This window comes from Diplotaxodon limnothrissa, linkage group LG18 (assembly GCF_057381915.1).
Source record: "Diplotaxodon limnothrissa isolate DT_005_m linkage group LG18, D_limnothrissa_male_GT1.1, whole genome shotgun sequence".
Taxonomy (NCBI): Eukaryota; Metazoa; Chordata; class Actinopteri; order Cichliformes; family Cichlidae; genus Diplotaxodon; species Diplotaxodon limnothrissa.
The window spans coordinates 7614644-7634402 of NC_140613.1; the positions used below are offsets into that span (position 1 = coordinate 7614644).

A 19759-nucleotide genomic window follows, 5' to 3' on the forward strand; every position below is an offset into this window, starting at 1 on the left:
TCCTGCCACACTAAGTAATCAAAGAAATGAGGAAGTCCTCCAATCAATCATCCTGCTGAGAGTCATTACAGGTTTTTAGTTGATTACAGCTGCCATTTAAGAACGATGGGAGTCTGCAGGGTTGAGTGGGTGTAATTGACTGTGACAATCAGAGGAGGGGGTACTGAAAGCTGGTAACTCTTAAATGTTACTTTTAAAAAGTGAGACAGCAAAAGAACAGCTGATTTACATAATTTTAAGACCTTCAGCAGAGTTTCTAGATTAAAGACACCATAAAAAGTTGCTGAAAAGTATATATATATATTTTAAAAGAGGTTCTAGTTTACATAAAGAGAAACACAAATGTTAAGAAGCACTAATGGAAACAAAACCCAGAGTTATAAATTAACTCCAAGACAATTGAACTAATTATTTGCATTTTATTAATGTTAACTGCTGGTCTTCAGATGTTACGCAGTCACCCAACCAACAGCCAGGCCTGCAGCAACACCCCTCTCTATTCTTCTGATAGAAAGTTGTAAACAAGCGAGATGGTAAGACAGACAGACGACAGCAACGCTAACCATTGTGGTTTTTCCGCTTTGATCAAGAAAATAACTGGCTGCATGTTATTGTGTAAGAATAAACTGGCAAATAATCCCTTAATTCAGACATTTCCAAAAAAATCTAACATTGACTGCTATACAAATGCCACAGATAACAGCAGCATTTAAAAATAATTCATTATCAAAGAATGTGATCAAATAACTAAAAGCTAATAACACAATAGCTAATAATAACACAGGCAATAACTGAGCTGCAATGTTTAACCACAATGTGTCAATGCGTCACAGTCTATACCACACACACTTGATGTCCACTGACACAAAACAACATTTTGACTTTCAGCACATCCCTTTTCCTGCATTACAAAACTGCTTCATTGGTGGTGTGCGATTAACTTAATTTTATTATCAGTTACAATTTTGGATTTCACTGATCGTTGAAATAATATTATCGAGATGAAACTACGATTCGATGGCATTCTATTTTGCCTTCGTTTGTTTTACTTCACTCTTAGTGCTGTACACATTTATTTAATTTGAGTTTGAAGCATTATAAATTCCTGGAAACCCATTCAGTAAATTTAAAAAAAGGTTTTCAAACTCTGCAATCATATTAAATAATCATTACTTCAATATTCAGCAAAATAACTGGAAAAATGAGTTCTGCCATAATCAAGGAGCTCTAGTAGTCACTCTTATCTACTTGAGCTGCTACAAATACAGGATACAAATTAACACCCCTCACTGTCTTTTCACTATAGACGATCAAGATCCCGACGGAAGGTGGATGATGAAAGGCAACGGATGAGAGTGCAGTAAAGCAGCAAATTAAAAACACAGCAAGATCTGACAGCCATTATATTCAGTGGCAGGAGGGAAGCATCTCCTTCAGCGAATACAATGACCAATCCAGTGTTGCTAGAGGTTTTAACTGTATGCATGGAAGTACCGAGTGATATCTCAGCTGGAAACTGCGAGAAGGAATGGAATACTAATGCAGTGACAGGTCAGCGATGTTTTGCAAACATACCTGCATTGTTTCTCTTACTGCTCTAATAGTATTGCAGTACGTCACCTTTCAACTATGAGTTTCCGCTTTGGATGCAGTTGCTAGTGTAATATAAGGCCGTATGAGAATAGTTCTTTACCCTTGATTCTCTGAGATTAACTGAAAAAAGTTATTTTTTAACCAAACTAACAGTCAACCTTCTAGCCTCTGCTAACAAATGACATAAAGTGTAGGAAATGTTTATCTTGCAGTAATCAAACTGTGGCTTTGGAAAATGTTAGACACATAAAAGGCATATATGTAACTTCATCTCTCCCCCAACAAAGCATGCCTTTACTGTAAAGCACTTTAGAGAGATGTTTAATTAAAATTGGATGGTGCAACACAGCTAATAAGCTATTACAACAAAGGTCTGCACAGCCAAGGCAAATTGCTTTTGCACAACATCACACATTTATGTCATAGAAAATTTGCCTGGATTTCTTTCTCACTACTGAATTTCTCAAGCTTGCAAAATGTCGTTGTGATTCACTAGTCTTGGAGCAAACGCTCAAGTGACAGCTAGAGGAGTAAACTCTTCTTCTTGCAGATGAATGCATCTCTGAATACATCTGTACTATTTTGGACAGACAACATTCCCAAACTTCATTAAAAAAAACGTCCCTGCTGTCTGAGATAATGATGAACAGATGAAGTAATGATGAAATACTGCCAGTAGTTTAAAGGAGGACATGTGACAAAAGTAGTGACAAAGTGGGCCTTGGTGTCAGGTCGAGTACAGCAGATAAGTGTTTGGCACACTAACTACAACCTACTCAAGTAGCTTGTCAAAAGCTGGATGAACTGGGAATAAGAAACAGGACCTGGCAGCAGGACAAACACACAGCTCTCCTTCCTGCATTCAGACTGCAGCTTTGGCTTTATATCCATTACTTCTTTCTTTATACTTTAAATTAAAGGCTGCAGGGAAGCAAAAAGGCGAATGGGCCCAGTACACTCTTCATCAATGAGTGAACGACACTACACGCCTGCAGGCGCAAGCCATACTTTGGTGTCATTGTGGTCAGTCATGCACCTCTTGATTTTTGTAACCTTACTTTTATGCTGCCGCGGCACTGCCAGGTTCAAGATACGAGTATGTGATCGTGTTGGGTTTTACTGTAACTGTAATGGTATATCAGTGCAGAAGATCAGAGAGTCAAATTATACAGAGAAAGATAACAGTTCTGAAAACCTCCTTACCTCCTGGAAAATGACTTTAATTCAGGTTTTGACTTCTTCTCTTCCTCCTATACCTGCTGATTTAGGCCAGTTTTGATTATGGCAATGCCACTGTTTACAAGCAACAACATGAGGGCTCTGCTTGTTTTAGGAAGTCCTAACTCAACCCAGAGTTTGTGTCACCAGCACCCTGCTGCCAGGACTGAGGAAAAAACAAACAAAACAAACCCACTAACACTGGATGAGTTTCACATCACCGGATTTATGTAGGAAGCGTCCACCTTCTGGCTTTCATGAGCTTTGCAGGCCTGAAGAATAGTCAATCACTGAATCATTACTATGTTATGGGTTGATAGATCACATTGATGACACTGGTTCTGGTCCCTTATGAAAAGCCTACAATCACAGGAAGACACTACACCACAGAGCGAATCCAGATTTTCAGAGATAACACATCCTTATCAAGCAGCGGCAGTAAGTGAAGAACACCAGATCACATCTTTTCCTTCCAGTAGCGGGACGCCTCAGGCCACTTCTCTTGCCCTACATATTTTGGAAATATCGCTTTTGCATGTGCATGTGTCTTCAGAGCTTAACAGGGGAGCACATGATGAGTTAGGGGGGTCTGATCGCTACCACAGTGGTGGAAAGTTCTCAGGAGACATTCATCATGTCGTCACCTATAAAGCTGCCACTGCTGTTATGGTCACAACATACACGATACAATTTCCTCCTCGAGTGTCAGTTTCTGTTGTGCAAAGGTCTGTTCTCATAAGGAAGATATTTCAGGAATGATGCTGATGCAGTTTGCACAACAGTGGATACACTTTTTAATCTTGATTCTCACAACGAGCAAAAAGCCACCCTGAGCCTGCTTCTACTGGGAATGTTTTTCTATGAAAAGGAAGTTCTTTCTCCCTGCCAACACCAACTGCTATGAGACTGTCAATTGCAGCATAAAGTACATAGCAAGACGGCCAATGTTGTGAAAATCACTGAGACTGAGTTGTTGTATTTGCCCTAAGAAAGAGAAAATCACAGAGTTTACTGGCACACAAAGCCAGACTGGTTGTATACATAACCAAAATCAAGCTTGACTGCTTTGACCTTTGTCCTTCCATTTAAATACACACAGACACAATAACCAAGGAAGGAGATCTATTGAGAACTGGGCTGCATTCAGAAAATACATGGACTTGTAAAAAAGGACTTTCCTTCAGATAACCTTTTTACGCACAACATACTGAAACAATGCTTACGTCAGTGCGTGATGCATCATACTGAGATCCAAACCTATGAAACTACAGTTGACAGATTAACTAGATGACCTGTTGTAAAACAAATAAGTCATTTAGAAGACGTGACGTGTCAATGACAAAAAATCCTACAATTGTCATTTTATTATCACAGGGAAGGTAAAGACAGTGTCTTTATTACTCAATACACGATCAAATGTGTTGCTCACGGGTTCAAGCCGAAACATGTCAGTTTCTTTCAGTGTTTTTATTGTACTTCTAATGATGGTGCTAATGAAGGAGCTGACTTTTGTGTATGTATAGTGCAAATAATAACTTAGAAATGGAAAATAAGAACAGGAAGAGAAGTTCAGCTGAACTCTGTTCATGGAACAGGAGATGTGTGTCTTTTAACTGGATATACCTGCAGTGCACGTTCAGCATAAAGGTGTGCGTGCGGCAAAAAAAAAAAAAAAAATACTATGAGTTTCCGCTTTGGATGCAGTGGCTAGTGTAATATAAGGCAGTATGAGAATAGTTCTTTACCCTTGATTCTCTGAGATTAACTGAAAAAAGTTATTTTTTAACCAAACTAACAGTCAACCTTCTAGCCTCTGCTAACAAATGACAAAGTGTAGGAAATGTTTATCTTGTAGTAATCAAACTGTGGCTTTGGAAAATGTTAGACACATAAAAGGCAAAAAAAAAAAAAGAGGGCAAAATTTTCTTTTGGGACTTGGTTTCGTCTTTAATTTTTGAAGCTATCAGAACACATTAAAGGTTTTGAACAAGTTTAAGTAATCCAGGACAGGTAAAGATTATTAGGTTATCCAAAATAAAGTTTAGAGGCAAAAATCAGCTGACACTGAACAAATTAATGTTAATGTTAGTCATTTGGGCATACCAACAGTTTAAAACTAAAACACTTTATGACCCATTTCTGTTTAACAGAATACTGGTCTGATTTTTTATCTGAAAACCGAATCTCTGTGCTGCACATGAATCATTTAGGCATTTAAACTTTCTGCGACCACAAGTCCACTCGGGTCAGAGTGATGTAAATTCATCACACTTTGGATAGTGACCAAGAAGGTCTGTGACAACGTCCAAGTGCCAGCCAGTTTTTTGTTATCATGTGACGTTGCACTGCAGTGCACCAATACACGTTGCTTTGTTTTTGTGCTTGAAGTGGAAAATAACATGAATGCCTACTTAGCCATTATGTCGCCAGCTGCCCGTGTCTATGTCCACAACAGAGTATAAACGAGGGCTCAGATACTGCTCTGTAGCAGGGTGTGGCAGGTTCAGGTTCCCTTTTCAAGTTCTTCATAACACTTTATGAAGAAAGTAGGATAATTGATATACTAGCAAACCTAATAGCATCTGCTCAGAAATAGTCTGCATATATTAAACACTTGATGTGAAAAGTTTCACAAACACCTAAAATAACAAAAATAGTTGCTACATTCGTTCTAAGGCCGTAATCAAGGAACAAGAAACAAAAGTTGCTCTGGATCTGATATATCCAATATGTGAGTATTGGCTATAATTTAATAAAAGTGAAACAAAAGTCCTATTCCACAATGTCCCCCCCCCCCAAAATTCTTGTATACATCACCGCCAACATTAACAGTAACACACACACACACACACACACACACACACACACACACGCACACGCACACACGCACAAAAAGCTTTGATGTTACCTGGAGATGTTCAGTGGAAGAGCTGCTCAGTTCGTCTCCAGACTCAGAGTCATTTGTACGTCTATCTTCACCCGCAGAGTCACAGTACTGGGTGGTGTCCACGTCCAGTGGCGCTCTGACCAGTTCTGGGGATCTGGCTCGACTGCGGGGCAGGGTGCTGGACCCACCTTTGTAAGGGGGTGGTGGGACACCACCATGGAGAGCTTCAGCGAGAGCTTTGTCATGGTCAGTGGGAAAGGTGGGGGCATGATGGTGGTTATTGTCCCTGCGCTGAATCGGGGGAGTGAATTTAGCCGTGTTTCCAGTTTGTGCTGAAGGGGAGCGCTGATAGTTGGACTCATTTCTGTGAAGGTTCTCAGCGGGATGATTGTTGAGTCCCAGATCCAGATTGTTTGGTTTTACCCAGCGTGCACCTGCACTTTGTGAAGATGGATTACCAGTAGCACTCGGAAGATGGAGGATTGGTTTAGGGGGTGGCATGAGGGCTTTGCGGACTTCTCGGACATATTGAGCAGGTACATAAAAAGCTTTAGACGCCTCCTCTTTTTTCACCTGCCACCAATCCTCATTACTTTTCTTGACTAGCATGTAGCATTCCCCCTGCTGGATCTTAATGAGCCGGTCTTTAAACTTATACTCATAGTCGTATTCTACCTCGATGTAGATCTGGCCCGGGGCAATAGGCAGATCTGCCATGATGCCTCTTACTATCCACCAGGCTGTTCACCCCAAAAGAAAAATATTTATTACCATGTCTTCATCAGTAGACCTTTGAAAAAACAAAGAGAATATATTAAATATACATTTAATTTCAGTGTGAATAACTCTGCTATTGTACTTATTATATATACACCTCGGGTGCCACAATGTTCTAATGTTCCAGTATGTATAACATCTAACTAAGTTATCACCTGTGAAGTTTTTCCATTTTTCCCCAAAGATTGAAATTAATTATTAAATAACAATGTCAATAAGGAGCATCTCTGCAAAATACTTTATAACCTTTAAATGGAGTAATATAATCATAATCTCAGTTGTCTCATTAGTGAGTTTTTTTTCCTGAAAATGTACTCTGTCCACTCTCTTGGACTGCAGCTTAACAAAGTCTATGTGGCAGCAACTAGCAGCTATAGTCCAAGGTGGTGGAGTTAGACTTAAGTCTTTCTGGAGAGGCAGCCAAACAATTTCTGGGACCACCATTACAGGGACCTGCCCGCAGAGGTGGTAGACTTTCTCACCAAATATAATGTGGCATACCTAAATATTCCTGATTGTGCCACCTAATTAAAGTGTATGTATAGAGAAACGCTCTTCTTATTACTTACTTTTTCTGTATTAGTAACCTTTGAAACAATAAAATGAATAAAAACTTTGAATGGCTTTCTAACTAAAGGTATCGTATGCATTTCTTTTTAAATTGTCATTAAAACAACATGTTTTCAACTAACAATTTTAAGGAAAAATGAAAAGTTGTGTTTTTATGTATGAGAGAAAATAACTTGAAGAAATAAGCTTAAATCAAAACTAACAATGAACATTAAAACCATAAAAAAAAAAATCTTGAGGTATAGTTAAGTCAGAAAATACTTATTCCCTTCTCCTCTCATTTAATCAAAATAAAGACAAAAATAAAAATGCCATTGAAAGCCTGACACTCACATGCTAACCCAATCAGAACAAACAAATAAGATATAAACTGAGAAGATTTAATCCTCTTCAAGGGTGAATGTACCGTCCAGCTCAGAGCTTCAAAGCCGCACGTAAGATAAGACGGAAGAAGTGGAGACAGTAACATGAGTCACGCTGCTTTCTCCCACTTACTGTGTTTTTATGTCTTACTCTATTTCTTCCTCCTTACTAAGGACAGCTTGTCCAGCAGCTATTAGGGCATCTTGGATTAGCTAAGTCACACACATAGTTTCCTGTTGAAGTCACACGCATGTGCGCACACTCTCTTACACAATGATGTGATGCTGTACGCCAATATGATTTATTTAATGGAGTCAAGGCTTATATTAAAAGAAACATCTTATCAATAGTGAACTTCGTGGCCAACCTTGAGTTAAACAATAATACACCAAAACTATTAGATTAAATAAAATTAGTGTTTCCTGGTTGGACTTTACTGCTTCAGGGTATGACTGAGCATGGCCTATTTTGATAGAAAGAGGTACCTCAGCTGTTTAGATTTTCAAATTAACAGGAAAATAAATATATTATGATCAAATAAGTTTAATAGTTCAAAGAAACTACAATCTTAGGCTACCCTCAAGTCAACTCTCACTACAAAAAGAGATTTAGTCTCAGCTCTCTCTTTCTGCCTCCGGTACATGACAAAAATGACTTCTAAAGTTCTGACTAGTCACTTTAGGAGACAAGTGTCAGCTGAATGCCTCATATGTACAATGTAAAAATGCAATAACTACAATGACAAATTGTTGCAGACTGCACAAATTTACTAGGTCACAAATATTCAACTGGGTATAATGTTTCTCAAATGTTGGCAAACTTGATAAAGCAAAGAGACATTTAGAGACCTATAAACTTTAAGCTATCCCAGCTGCCACGGGACAACGACCGGGGTACGCCCTGGGCAGGTCGCCAATCTATCACTGAAAGACAGACAACCATTCACCATCAATTAGACTAACACGCAGTTCTTTTATGAGAAGAAAGACGATCTATTCTTTTTGTAATTTTCTTTATATTTTAAGCAAAAATGCCAGTCACTTACACAAAACTAACACTTGAAAGAAAAGGAATATAGATTTTATTTTTAAAACTCCAACTTTTTTTTTTTTTGCTTTTGAAACTTTAGATCTGCACATAAACTAAGCCTGAGCTTGGTAACTGATGAAAAGAAACAAGATACCAATCAGTTGTATCTCTGGTAATAATTAAAATACTAAAGCCACTGGGACCTCAGTGTTTATATTTGCAGTATTAAATAAAGTATGAAAAAAAAATCATCGCAACTCATTCCTTCCTGTTTAATGAAATAGTCCAAATCAAATTAGTATACTGTCCCAAGGCATCCAAAACCATGAGGTGGTTAAAGGACCTGTAATGTCAGCCGTGAAACAATTTCAAACAAAGTGCGATAGTCAAGCAGACTCACTTGACGACGATACAGGCTACTGCAGAATGAGCAGCAGGATATTACAATGACAGTCATAACTGCAATCCTACAAAATTATCAGTGAGTTACATCATTATCAAACCAAGAATATGCCTCCAAAGACAAAGAGTGCATTGTTGCTATTTTTTAACCCAGCAGCACTAATTTCTCTTCAGTATCAAAGTCCTATGGTCCCTGTAAGCCACTGGGGCAGTTAAGGAAATGTCGTTAAACTAACGACACCCTCCACAAACACACGCGCGCGTGCACACACACACTCACAAAAGAAAAACAAAAAGCACACATACATACCAAGAAAAAAGAAGGTGGGGAGAAATTTGCATCTCTACAATAGTAACCAACACACTTCTGTGTGTTTCCTCTCGTCTTGAGTTCATGATGAATGATGAGCATCGCTGCACAACACATGCAGATTCACTTAAGAGACACCCATGATCCATGAAACTATAGCGAGGCCACCATCTGCAGCTGGTGATATAACCCCACGAATTCTGTGAAAACATTGGAATGGGCACCAGACAAAGCGCACAACAAATAGTGGTCACTGTGAAGACTGTTGTGGTTGTACGAGTGTCCTGAGAATGCTTAATGAGCATATCCCCACACACATTAACCAGCATGAGCTACGCTATTTTAAAACCACTTGATTAATCAAAAAGTAGTTTCCACTGGGTGTCACCATTAAAGCTGCAGCTGAACATTAAATGCGCGGTTGGCAGCTATTACCTAATAATAGCATTGCGCTTCTGTTTACCTTCAGTCGTGCATTAGCTTAATAAATATCTGTGATTAGGCGAGCAGTGCTGGGATTACTGCTGATGCAGTGACTGGTGGGATAATATCGCCACAGATTAACTCGAGGGTTCAGGCTAACAAGTACTGAGGGAAATCTCACCGAATCTATCAGCTGAACAGAAAGTCCATTAGCCAAATGAAAATAAAACATTGCATCTGGTGCTAATTCACAGCTATTCACTGAATAACAGCAGAGTAGCGAGGAATAAGACTGTGTGATGGTTATAGCATGAGTAGTAGTGGCAGCTTTCCTTGTTAACATCCTCAACCCTCATGCTGAAGGCATGGAGTCGATCACTATATCACTATTTTATTTTTTATTTTTTAAATGAGAAACAGTGCTTGTAGTCAAGGAAAAATATGATGAAACCAAATGTGGTAGAACACTAATAAAAAGATAGTTTTAAAAGTATTTAATTTAAACCTATTTCTTTAATAAAGAAATCAAAAGGCAGGAAGCTTAACAGTGCTTTTGTCCATTAGTTTTTGAGAGCTTTTCCCAGCTCAAAATGGGCCTTAGTAGGTTTACAAAGTGTCTTTGTTAACATACTTATCATAAATCTATGCATTTTCCTGTAATTTGGGTCCAAAAATATGGATTTTAATAATAAAAACCCACTTAAATTAACTGCTAACAAAATATTTTTATTACAATGCTGAAGATTTTTCCTTGGGGGAAGGTCAAAAACTCTTTGGGGGAAAGTCAAGATTTGCTGGAAAAACCCAGAGTATATATAGTGTAGCTAAGAATTCCTTAATGGGCAAGACTTTGGTGATAGTGGTGAAGGGAAAAAAAAAACAAACTCAGGGTGGGCAGTCAACCTGGCACAACCAGTTATGGCTGGAGAGAGTGGAGAGGAAGAAAAAAAAAAAAAGAACAATAAACAGTCAACACTAAACAGGAGTCAGATAAAAAAAACAAAAAAACTCTGTAGTCTGCACAGAGTTCAGATGCACGACCGCCTTTCTGGGAATAACTGAGCAAATGGCGTGCCTAACCTGCTAATATTAAGGGGCTCTACAAGCATCGTTTGCCCAGTGAAATAATCACAGTGGCTGGAAGGTTTGGGGACTCAAGACAGTGAGATGAGATTTCATTTCCTGCCATCCCTCCACCCCTTGCAGGGTTTTGGTCTTCCCTCAAAGAAAAACCACATGGGTCATAAAAATCTAATCTCAACCAGTTTGTTTTTCCAATGTGAGGTTTAATTTACTCAAGCATGAAACACATTTTTGCTCATAATCAGCCAGAAATAACAGGAACAAATTTAGACAACAGACTCTTTGTCTTATATATGTGAACCAGTCAAATGCCTGTTTTCCACTAGTACCTACTCAGATTTTACTCTACTCAACTTGGTTTTGGTCTTATTCCATTACAACTGAGTACCACCTTAATGTGCTTGGGGTCATTGTAGCAATGTGACCAAAAGTCCCATGACGTCGTGGCAGTGGTATACCTGCTGCGCTTTCTGTGGCTTTTTGTCAGACTCAGAGACCACGGTGTTGGTTTTTGTGCAGCCATTTCCCTCGTTGCTAGGTTTTGAAAATGGCAGTTTGAGTTTTGAGAAGAAGTCGTTCTCATGACTCGGCTCACTTGGAACCTCAGCCAAGGTACCAAAAAAGTACCTCTTGCGTAGAAGACGCTATTTTGTCCGCAAAGCTTGTCAACTACTCAACAAGCAGTAGTGAAACTTGTAAAAGTGCAACACAAACCAGAAATGGAGACCATTCACCTTCAGAGTAAAAGTTTTGCCTTTTGAAACACCCTTGATGCAGCTTTAGGACACAAATTTGACTCTGAAGGCAAACCTTCTCCATTTCCAGTTTGCATCACACTTTTTCAAGTTTCACTACTGCTAGGTGGGTAGTTGAAGAGTCGCCATCTTCTGTGGAAACTAAAGATGACCTCAGCAATTCTGTAGAAACCAGAGATTGCAACAGGTTCATTAATCAGTCTCTATGCCTGTGGCACTGAGGCCTTATATGCCAAGTGACCCTTGAAAGAACAATTTTGATTCAGAAAAAACATACCTTTGAATGTTTCCTTCTCACTGTTTTTAAATTTAAGACTGATTTTAAACTAGAGTACAGCTTTTAATTACTAAGTTAGGTAAACCTCAAGTCATACAATGCTAAACATGTAAAAACCAACAAATCATTTAAAGTTTGTGGGTTCCTTTTTAACATGTAGCTTTAAAAAAAGTGATGATTAATTATGAAAAAGGTGTCAAAAATGCAATCCCTCTATGAGAGAGTCTGGCATGTTGGTTCTGAAAATACCCTTTGAATTAAAATGAGGAAGACTACAAACAAAACAGACAATCAACTTAATGCTCCAATTCGTCATATGGAAAGGTCTTTGGAAGATTAAGTACCTGGGGGTTGTTGTCTCTTTCACTTATCCCCCACTAAGATTAAGCTACAGCTTCAGTGCTGCTATTTAGCAAACAAATCTTCTCAGAGTCCAATCAGCAAAATCAGAAGACGACCCTTAATTCAGAGTAGGGCTGAACGATATATCGCATTTGCGATAATATCGCGACATGATCAAGTGCAATTTTCTAACCGCAAAGGCTGCGATTATACTGCGATTATATTATACAATTCATGGGCTGCATCCTCCTGAGGCCGCATTTGTAGACCGATTACGTCACAGCGACGCGCCGAAGGCTGTCCAAATTACTACCATATCCCAGAATTCATAGCGCGGCCCAGCCAAACTCCAGTTTCCAGCAATGGCGGCCGCTACTAAGTTTTAAAATTACTCATACTAATCTTTCTGGGTCACAAAATAAACTTTTAACATATTTTCAGGCGAGAAAGTAGTTGTGTAAACATCAAATATCTGCTCGGTTTATCAAGATATCCCATATTTGCAAAAGTGCTTCGACGTTTTCAGAGGCGTCTGCTACCCACCAGCTCGACAGCTAGCCGGGAGCTCGAGGGTTACTGATGCGGCCGAGAACGGCACAACTCCCGGCACATCATTTTCAGATCACCGCGGAGTTTCGCTGCTCGGGTTAAACGTAATATATAAGTCACTTAGACAACCTAAAAATGTTATTGTTGGGCTTTTTTCAGTGTTTTGTTTGTTCGTGAGTAAATCGGTTTGGCTGAGATTAAAGTTATTAGATTAGATAAAATAAAACTTTATTAATCCCCCGGGTGGGTTCCTCCTTGGTTTTCACACAGCTGACTAAACGTCAAACAGAAAACTTATTAAACAGAAGTATGAGACAGTCGAGAATTTACACCAGTGTCTGGTTATATTTTAGATAGCAAGAAGCAGACGGCCGAGTTTATTAAACTCCACCGAGACAGCGGTGACGCTAATCAGAACTAGACCGTCCAATTTCACGCCTTTAAACTTTAAAGGCGTGTTTGTGTGTGTGTTTATACAATTGCTATTATGTTTGCACTTTATGTGTAATGTTACTGACTGCAGAGATCAGTAAGATGTGTGTATTTTTTATTTATTAGTTTTATTTATTTAATATTATTTTTTAATTGAATGACTGTCTAGTAGTTCACAGATGTCGAAAAACTGAGTGTGGTAAAGCCACTGATTTTTTTTATGTATATTTCTGCAATCTGCACATTGTACTGACTTTCATTTTAATGTTTACACCAGGGTTCCTTGTCAGCACTTTATGCTCAGATGTTTGTAAGCTAAAAATAAACTATTGTGTATGTTCAAATATACTGTTGTGATTGAAGAAGTTAAATAAAAATGTCAGTCATCAATTCATGCATCACCTCATGTCATCATAACAGAGGTCTGTCTTCCAGGAAAGAACAGTTTAAAATTAATGTAATATAGTATTGGCCATACTATATGATGTATTGCTTGTCTTTGTTTAATAATACAGAAGACAAATACCTTAAAAAATAATCGCATATCGCATCGCAATCGCAATATTGGGGCAAAAAATCGCAATTAGATTATTTTCCATAATCGTTCAGCCCTAATTCAGAGTGATGGTAATAAGATTTGCAGTGGGAGACAGAGTGGATGGGTGGGTCCCATGAAAGCAGGACCTCGGCTGAAGTGTGTGGAAGTGTTGGAACTGATATGTATGTTTAAAAATCCGCTGCTGTCAGCACATGCAGGAAACACACCCTCACAGTTTCTCTTGCCTCAGCAAAACAGAAATCAGCACACTGCAAATACTCTCTCATTGTGAGCACATTAAATATTGCAACTGAAACAGGGACGAGTGAAGCACCAGCAGCAGCAGCAGCGGCGAAATTCCTCTGCATCGAGTCTCACATGACTCTTGTTAGCCAAGTTCAGACTGTTGATTCAGAGCCGGGCCACTGGTGATGGTCTAAACTTGATAATGTTTCTGCTTCCATGCCTTTAAATATGATTAGGGTGACTGTGCACCCCCCCCGTTCCCCTGATCTTTTATATTTAAACAAAAGCCAACACATTTACTTTCAATATGTTTTCTTTGGTCTTTTAGAGATGAAATCTTGCTATAAATGACTTGCCATTTAGACTATGCTGTATATATATATATAAAAAAAAGGTAGGTGTAATAAGCCAGAGCTTCAACCCACATCTTAAGTAATGTGTGTTCAATTCAATTTAAGTCTTTGCTGTTGGACATTTATTTTTATAGCTTTGGTCGTTTGCTTTTCTCTTATTAATGAACAAAGAAATATCATTATCCCGTCAGCCTGACAAGCATCGTGTGGCTCAAAAAGATGTGGTAATAACGGGTGTATTCTACACTATGAAAATGAACAACTTTAAGAGTTTTAACAGTCACTGGAGGAGGAAAAATGGACATGAATGAGGCCATGAAAACAAATCAGAGCTTCCATTTATCCTTAATAAATGTACTTACTGCAAGGGGAAATGTGAGAAATATACATTAAAATAAAAAAATACTGATTATAACAAACCATCTTGTTTGTGGTTTTTAAGTTGGATATATAATATGGAGAGAAATATGTCTCATAAGGGTTACAAATGCATATGACATTATCCACCAGCGTACACTAAGATTAACAAATGTGTGCAGTGATTTGTGTGTAATGTTTGAGGACTCACAAGCACGTGCTTCGATGAATCAAATAAGCTGCTGCTGCATCCTGAAATGTTTTTCTGCTGGGGAAAGTCAGTGAGTGCTCAGCTGCAGATGTGGAAACACTGTGGTTGTGTTGATGTTAATTTTACCATTGTACAATAACAGCAGGCTAACATTAAGGAAGGAATACGGAGGAAGCCCAGATGATGGACACAGCTTACATTTGTGGATCTGCAAAGCTGGCAGCATGAAATTTGTCTCACAACCCCCACACGGGGGTCATTTACACTTGTATGTATCGAAAGGGTTACAAATGCGTACGAATCATCCACATTTCTGCATGATATAAAAACTGCCAATGAACTCTCAGCATCAGTTACTTGTCTCATGCAAGCATACTCTTTGCTCCACATTTAGTTTGCTGGGATGTGATCTGCCTCATCTTAATCTGTATTTTTATTACAACTGGTGGCCCCACAGTACGGAAGGTGTGAACAGCAGGTGGGTGGGATGTCAGATCACAGATATCTGCTCTCACTGACATCATTCAGAGCCAAGGAGAGAAAAAAAAACTTCAGAGTTTTTAGAGCCGTCTGAAATGCGAGCTTTTGGCTCTTAGGTAGTACAAGCTGACCTCATTATTAGAAACTTTGGTCACATCTATTAGAACTATCCAACTTTGTAACACAAAGCGCAAATCACTCTGGCCTGTGGGCGCCGATCAGATGTAACAGAACATTAGCATGAGTCTCGAAAAGCACTAATTATTTTCCACTGGGTCATTCACTGTTCAGATGTCAAGAGCACATGCGTGTGTTTGCTCTTGCTGCCAACAACAGCTAGCAAAAGAGGCTGTGATGATGGAAATAATGGGTGGACATGGAGGAAGTTGCTCAAGGTTGGATGGTCAGTCTCTTTGGCAAGACCAAGGCTAAGGGCAGTGACCGCATATCTGTGACACTGCAACCTTATAGACGTCCTGATTGCCTGTTTACAGGCACAGTTTGTTAAAATGGGGTATGGGTATTTACATTTATGTCCAGACCCACTTCACCACTAGAAGAGACACATAGCTAATACTCTTAAAAACATGGTGATAATCAGGGATGCACCACATATCAGATATTTGGATCCAATATCAGTCTGATCCCATCTCACAAAGTTAGACTGGTAACAATGAGCTTATTTAAGGAATCCATCTATTGAATTAAATTCTGTGTTGTTAGCTGCAGAACGATGGTTGCAAAATGGAGAGGTAAGTTAGCAAAGAAGAAGCTAAAAGCAAAGCTTTAGCAGTTTGGATATTTTAGAGGGATTTGGGTTCAGTTTGACCCTTGGTAAATCTTTACTGCGACCATGTTTTTTTTTTTAATCATCTAAATTATCATCTAAATGATGTATGTGGTTCCTCTTAGTTGTCAAGCTCTTTGTTTAGCTTTCTGGCTCTTAAATGTCCCATTTCAAGCCACTGCAAACAGCTTAAAAAAAACCCCCTAAAACAGCAAAAAAAAAAAAAAAAAACAACAACAACCACAACCACAAAACACAAAAAGAAAAACAAACTCACAGACACACAAAGCAACCCAGTGGAACAAAAAGTAGTAAAAATGTTATTCGCTACAGAGCCAAACATTTCCCTCAGGAGTCAGTAGGAACCAAAAATATTGGCTTTACATTCACCAGAGGACCACAAACACATCTCCAAATGAACCATAATTCTATCAAATAAGCAATTGTTTGTGTCCAGATTTATGTGTCAATGTTATGTTTATACTGCCCATATCTATATTTTGCTTTTCACTTGTTTGGAGCAAAAAAAACACAGTTACCAGCAAACAGCTCACAAACAAAAGTCAGAATAGTTTCAGAGTGGGGGAAAAGTGAGGACATAAAATAGACCCTTTAATGTGTAAAACTAATTCTCGATGTATCTATTTGTAACAAGCAGAAGCAGTGCACTGTGCCCCGTGCACAAAGAAGCCACCAAATATAGGCCCAAGCTGCCTCAAACAGCCTGGATCCAGCACTGGCTGTCCTACTTTGACACTGGCTCTCACCATAATTTTCTTCTAGAGAAATCAAAATCAGCTCCCCACGGCATCCCCCCACCCTATCACTGTTAAAGCCACAGCCTGAACCACTTCGACCAACTACGGCCAGCTGCAGCTCCCTCAATCAAGAAAGAAAGAAATCAGAGTACACATTTTAAGCAAAACACAAATAAAGAACATGTTAAAGGCATGCTGGCCACAATAAGACCAAGAGGTTTTATAGAAAATCTCTCTTCTGTTCACCACGTGAAGCTCTGTCACCAGCAAGGTTTTCTCAAGCCCATCATTACAAAAATAAAGTAAATAAAAACAGTAAAACTGCTTTAACAGTCTCTTTAAATTGGTTGCTTTTTCACTTCATAAACAAATATTGCTTTATTTTCATAAATGGCAGATTTGGGGGAGAGTATCCAAACTCTCAAATAACTAACTACTTGCTCAACTGACACTCACTTATGCCCTTTAAAAAGTACAGGTTTAGTTTTAAGGTGAGAAAGACTTTCATTAATGGCATAGACACACCTGCTTCTAAATCACCTCAAAACTTAAGAGAATGAACATTTTTGAAACAATTAAAGGTTCTTCATTATAATTCATGATAGGACTGTGTCGTTGAGGTGTTGATTATAGGCTCTACTGTGATTTAAACGGCAGCTTTCAAACCACGAGGATCAGATCAACTTTAAAAAGCCATTTATCACTATTTCATATATTTAAAAAAGTGTGAGCGGGAGGATTTCTGCTCTATGGCAGATCCATTTCACTGCTCTCAGGTAATAAGGTTAACCCTGCCAGTCAAAAAGTACTATAACACATCTGTTTAAGACACTCCTTAGAAAAGTAAACACTGATTTCTGCGCTTTCTTAACGCTAATTTAGAAGGTATTCCCAAAAGGATTCAAGTTTCTCTGATTTTTTTTAAATATATATTAGGTCTGAAAGTAGCTTTGGGTTCTTTTGTGGGTTCAGAGCTTTAACCTTCACCTTAACGTCACGTTTTGTGGTCTTAACTCTCAGTTTCAGCTCGCAGGTCTCCTCGGTCTTGCTTTAATCTGCCCTCTAACGTTAGCTAGCTAATTAGCTTTCAGGGCTACAGCATTCCTCAGTGTCCCGCACTGAGGCACAGATACGCACCTTCACCTACCTCCTCCGCTGGCTCCCAGGGGGGAACACACCGACACGACGGTGCTCCCGGGTGTAGTTAAACTCCCAGTAAACTTCCCCGTCGACCGGCCACCGTGTGAAACTATTTCCCTACTTGTCAGGTTTGTCGGAGAGCGGCGTTCCAGTCCGTCCTGCTCTTCCCTAGCCGGTGTGTAATCTACAGCAGTGCTCGCTCCCGTGGAGTCGCTTGCCCCGAGAACTTCGCAACTACCTTCAAGCAAAGATCGTCTATGCAGACAAGACGTGCTATTCTATATATTTTCCGGAAAACACAAAAATAAAACTTTCCGGTTTAACTAATTGTAAGTTACCATAGTCACCGGTCTTGTACATGCACATTTAACAAAATAATTAAACTTAGCACTATTTTATCAGGCAATGCTGTAGTTGTAAGTGGCTAATGACTAATCACTAGCTATCGTAGTGAGACCTCTTCTCTTGTTTGTGAGTTATACACATGGTTCGAACTTTCAGGTGTTCCGGACACAAAAGGGGATTTAGCGCAACCTGGCGGTGATGACCGCGAACTGCAAATACATTGTGCGTAATTGTGTCGGCTTTTAAAACGAAAAAAAAACTTTTAGTTCATGGCACACATACAATGTGCTAATCAGCCCAATGTGCTGTCAAGTGAGTGACCAGCAAATGAACAATCAATCAACTATCATTTTACGGTTTACAAAATGCCCATTCCTTTCCCTGTGTGTTACAATTCACAGACCATCTACAAATGGGACCAAAAGCTGCACTGTTCTACATCAAAAGTTTTACACTACTTTTAACTTTGTCTTATTTTTATAAACACTATAAAGACAAACTCATCCAGTTGGCCAGTTTGAACCCTTTAGTGGGCCATTTTGGACCCCAGGCTGCATGTTTGACACCCATGGCTTGAGGCAACAACAGAAATCAAAGTCATTGATGTTTATGAGGCATATTTGGCCAAGATTTTACTTCAAACGAGCCTTTAATGAACCATCTATTTAAAAAGAAAAAAGCATCAGTATTCCCTCAGGAGTTATTACAGGTTTGTTAGTATGCATGGATCACAGCGGCTCTACAAAAGCACAAAAACTGCAAAGGTTTTGTAAAGATACAGTATCGCAGAAAGTTGATTCTGCTGATCTGGACATTGTGTTTTCAGTGGGAGAAATGTTTCATTACTCATCAAAGTGACTTCTTCAGTCTCAGCCGACTGCAGGTTTCCCCAACTTTATAAACAGTACATTTGCATAAAGACCAAACCTAGCACCACTGATTAACAATGGGGTCATGAGGTCAGTTTCATGATCATTAACATGCAGACTGTCATGACCACTGATCAATGGCCAAGAAACAATAGAATTTTACTATTTACAACTTTAACATCCTGAGTCTGGGGGAATCAGGTGTCCCACTGTGGCTGGGACATCCCCGGCATACTGAGAAAATGTCCTATATTTTCACTTGTTTTAGTTGTTGTGCTGGGCGACACACTGCACACAGGTTTGAATCCACCAGCCGACTGGCACTTTTCTGTGTTTGCAAACTTTTCAAAGATGGGTTCAGTCATCAGGACAGCAAGTATATCCCCTGTCAGTTCTTAAATATAATGGGCAGCAAGTTGCTTCTCTAAGACCACTGCTGGTCCCTCTCCTCCTTGGCCTTGTGTTTACACACACCTAAATGCTTCAGACCAGCAAACTGCCAAGACCTTTGCTTTAGTCAAGGCGCTCACACTTGCAAATGATCACATGCTACTTGTCCTCTTAATTCACGATGAAGCAGTAAGGTGTACTGCTTCTGCACTTTGGCTTCATCTTCATGCAATACGTCATGTATTTCATTCATCTGAGGTCATATTCACCAAATT

The 19759-nt window shown here is 39.2% G+C and overlaps 1 protein-coding gene across 1 annotated transcript in view; it reads right to left on the minus strand.

The window, feature by feature from the left end:
- LOC146613014 (rho GTPase-activating protein 12-like) overlaps positions 1-18088 on the minus strand; it is a 61544-nt gene extending 43456 nt beyond the window's left edge. Inside the window, exons 1-2 of the mRNA XM_085377297.1 lie at positions 17878-18088; positions 5720-6488 (exon numbers count right to left, since the gene is read on the minus strand). Coding sequence (XP_085233423.1) covers positions 5720-6415 — 696 coding nt within the window. The 5' untranslated portion in view covers positions 6416-6488; positions 17878-18088. The remainder of the gene's footprint in view (positions 1-5719; positions 6489-17877) is intronic.
- Positions 18089-19759: the final 1671 nt, after the last annotated feature.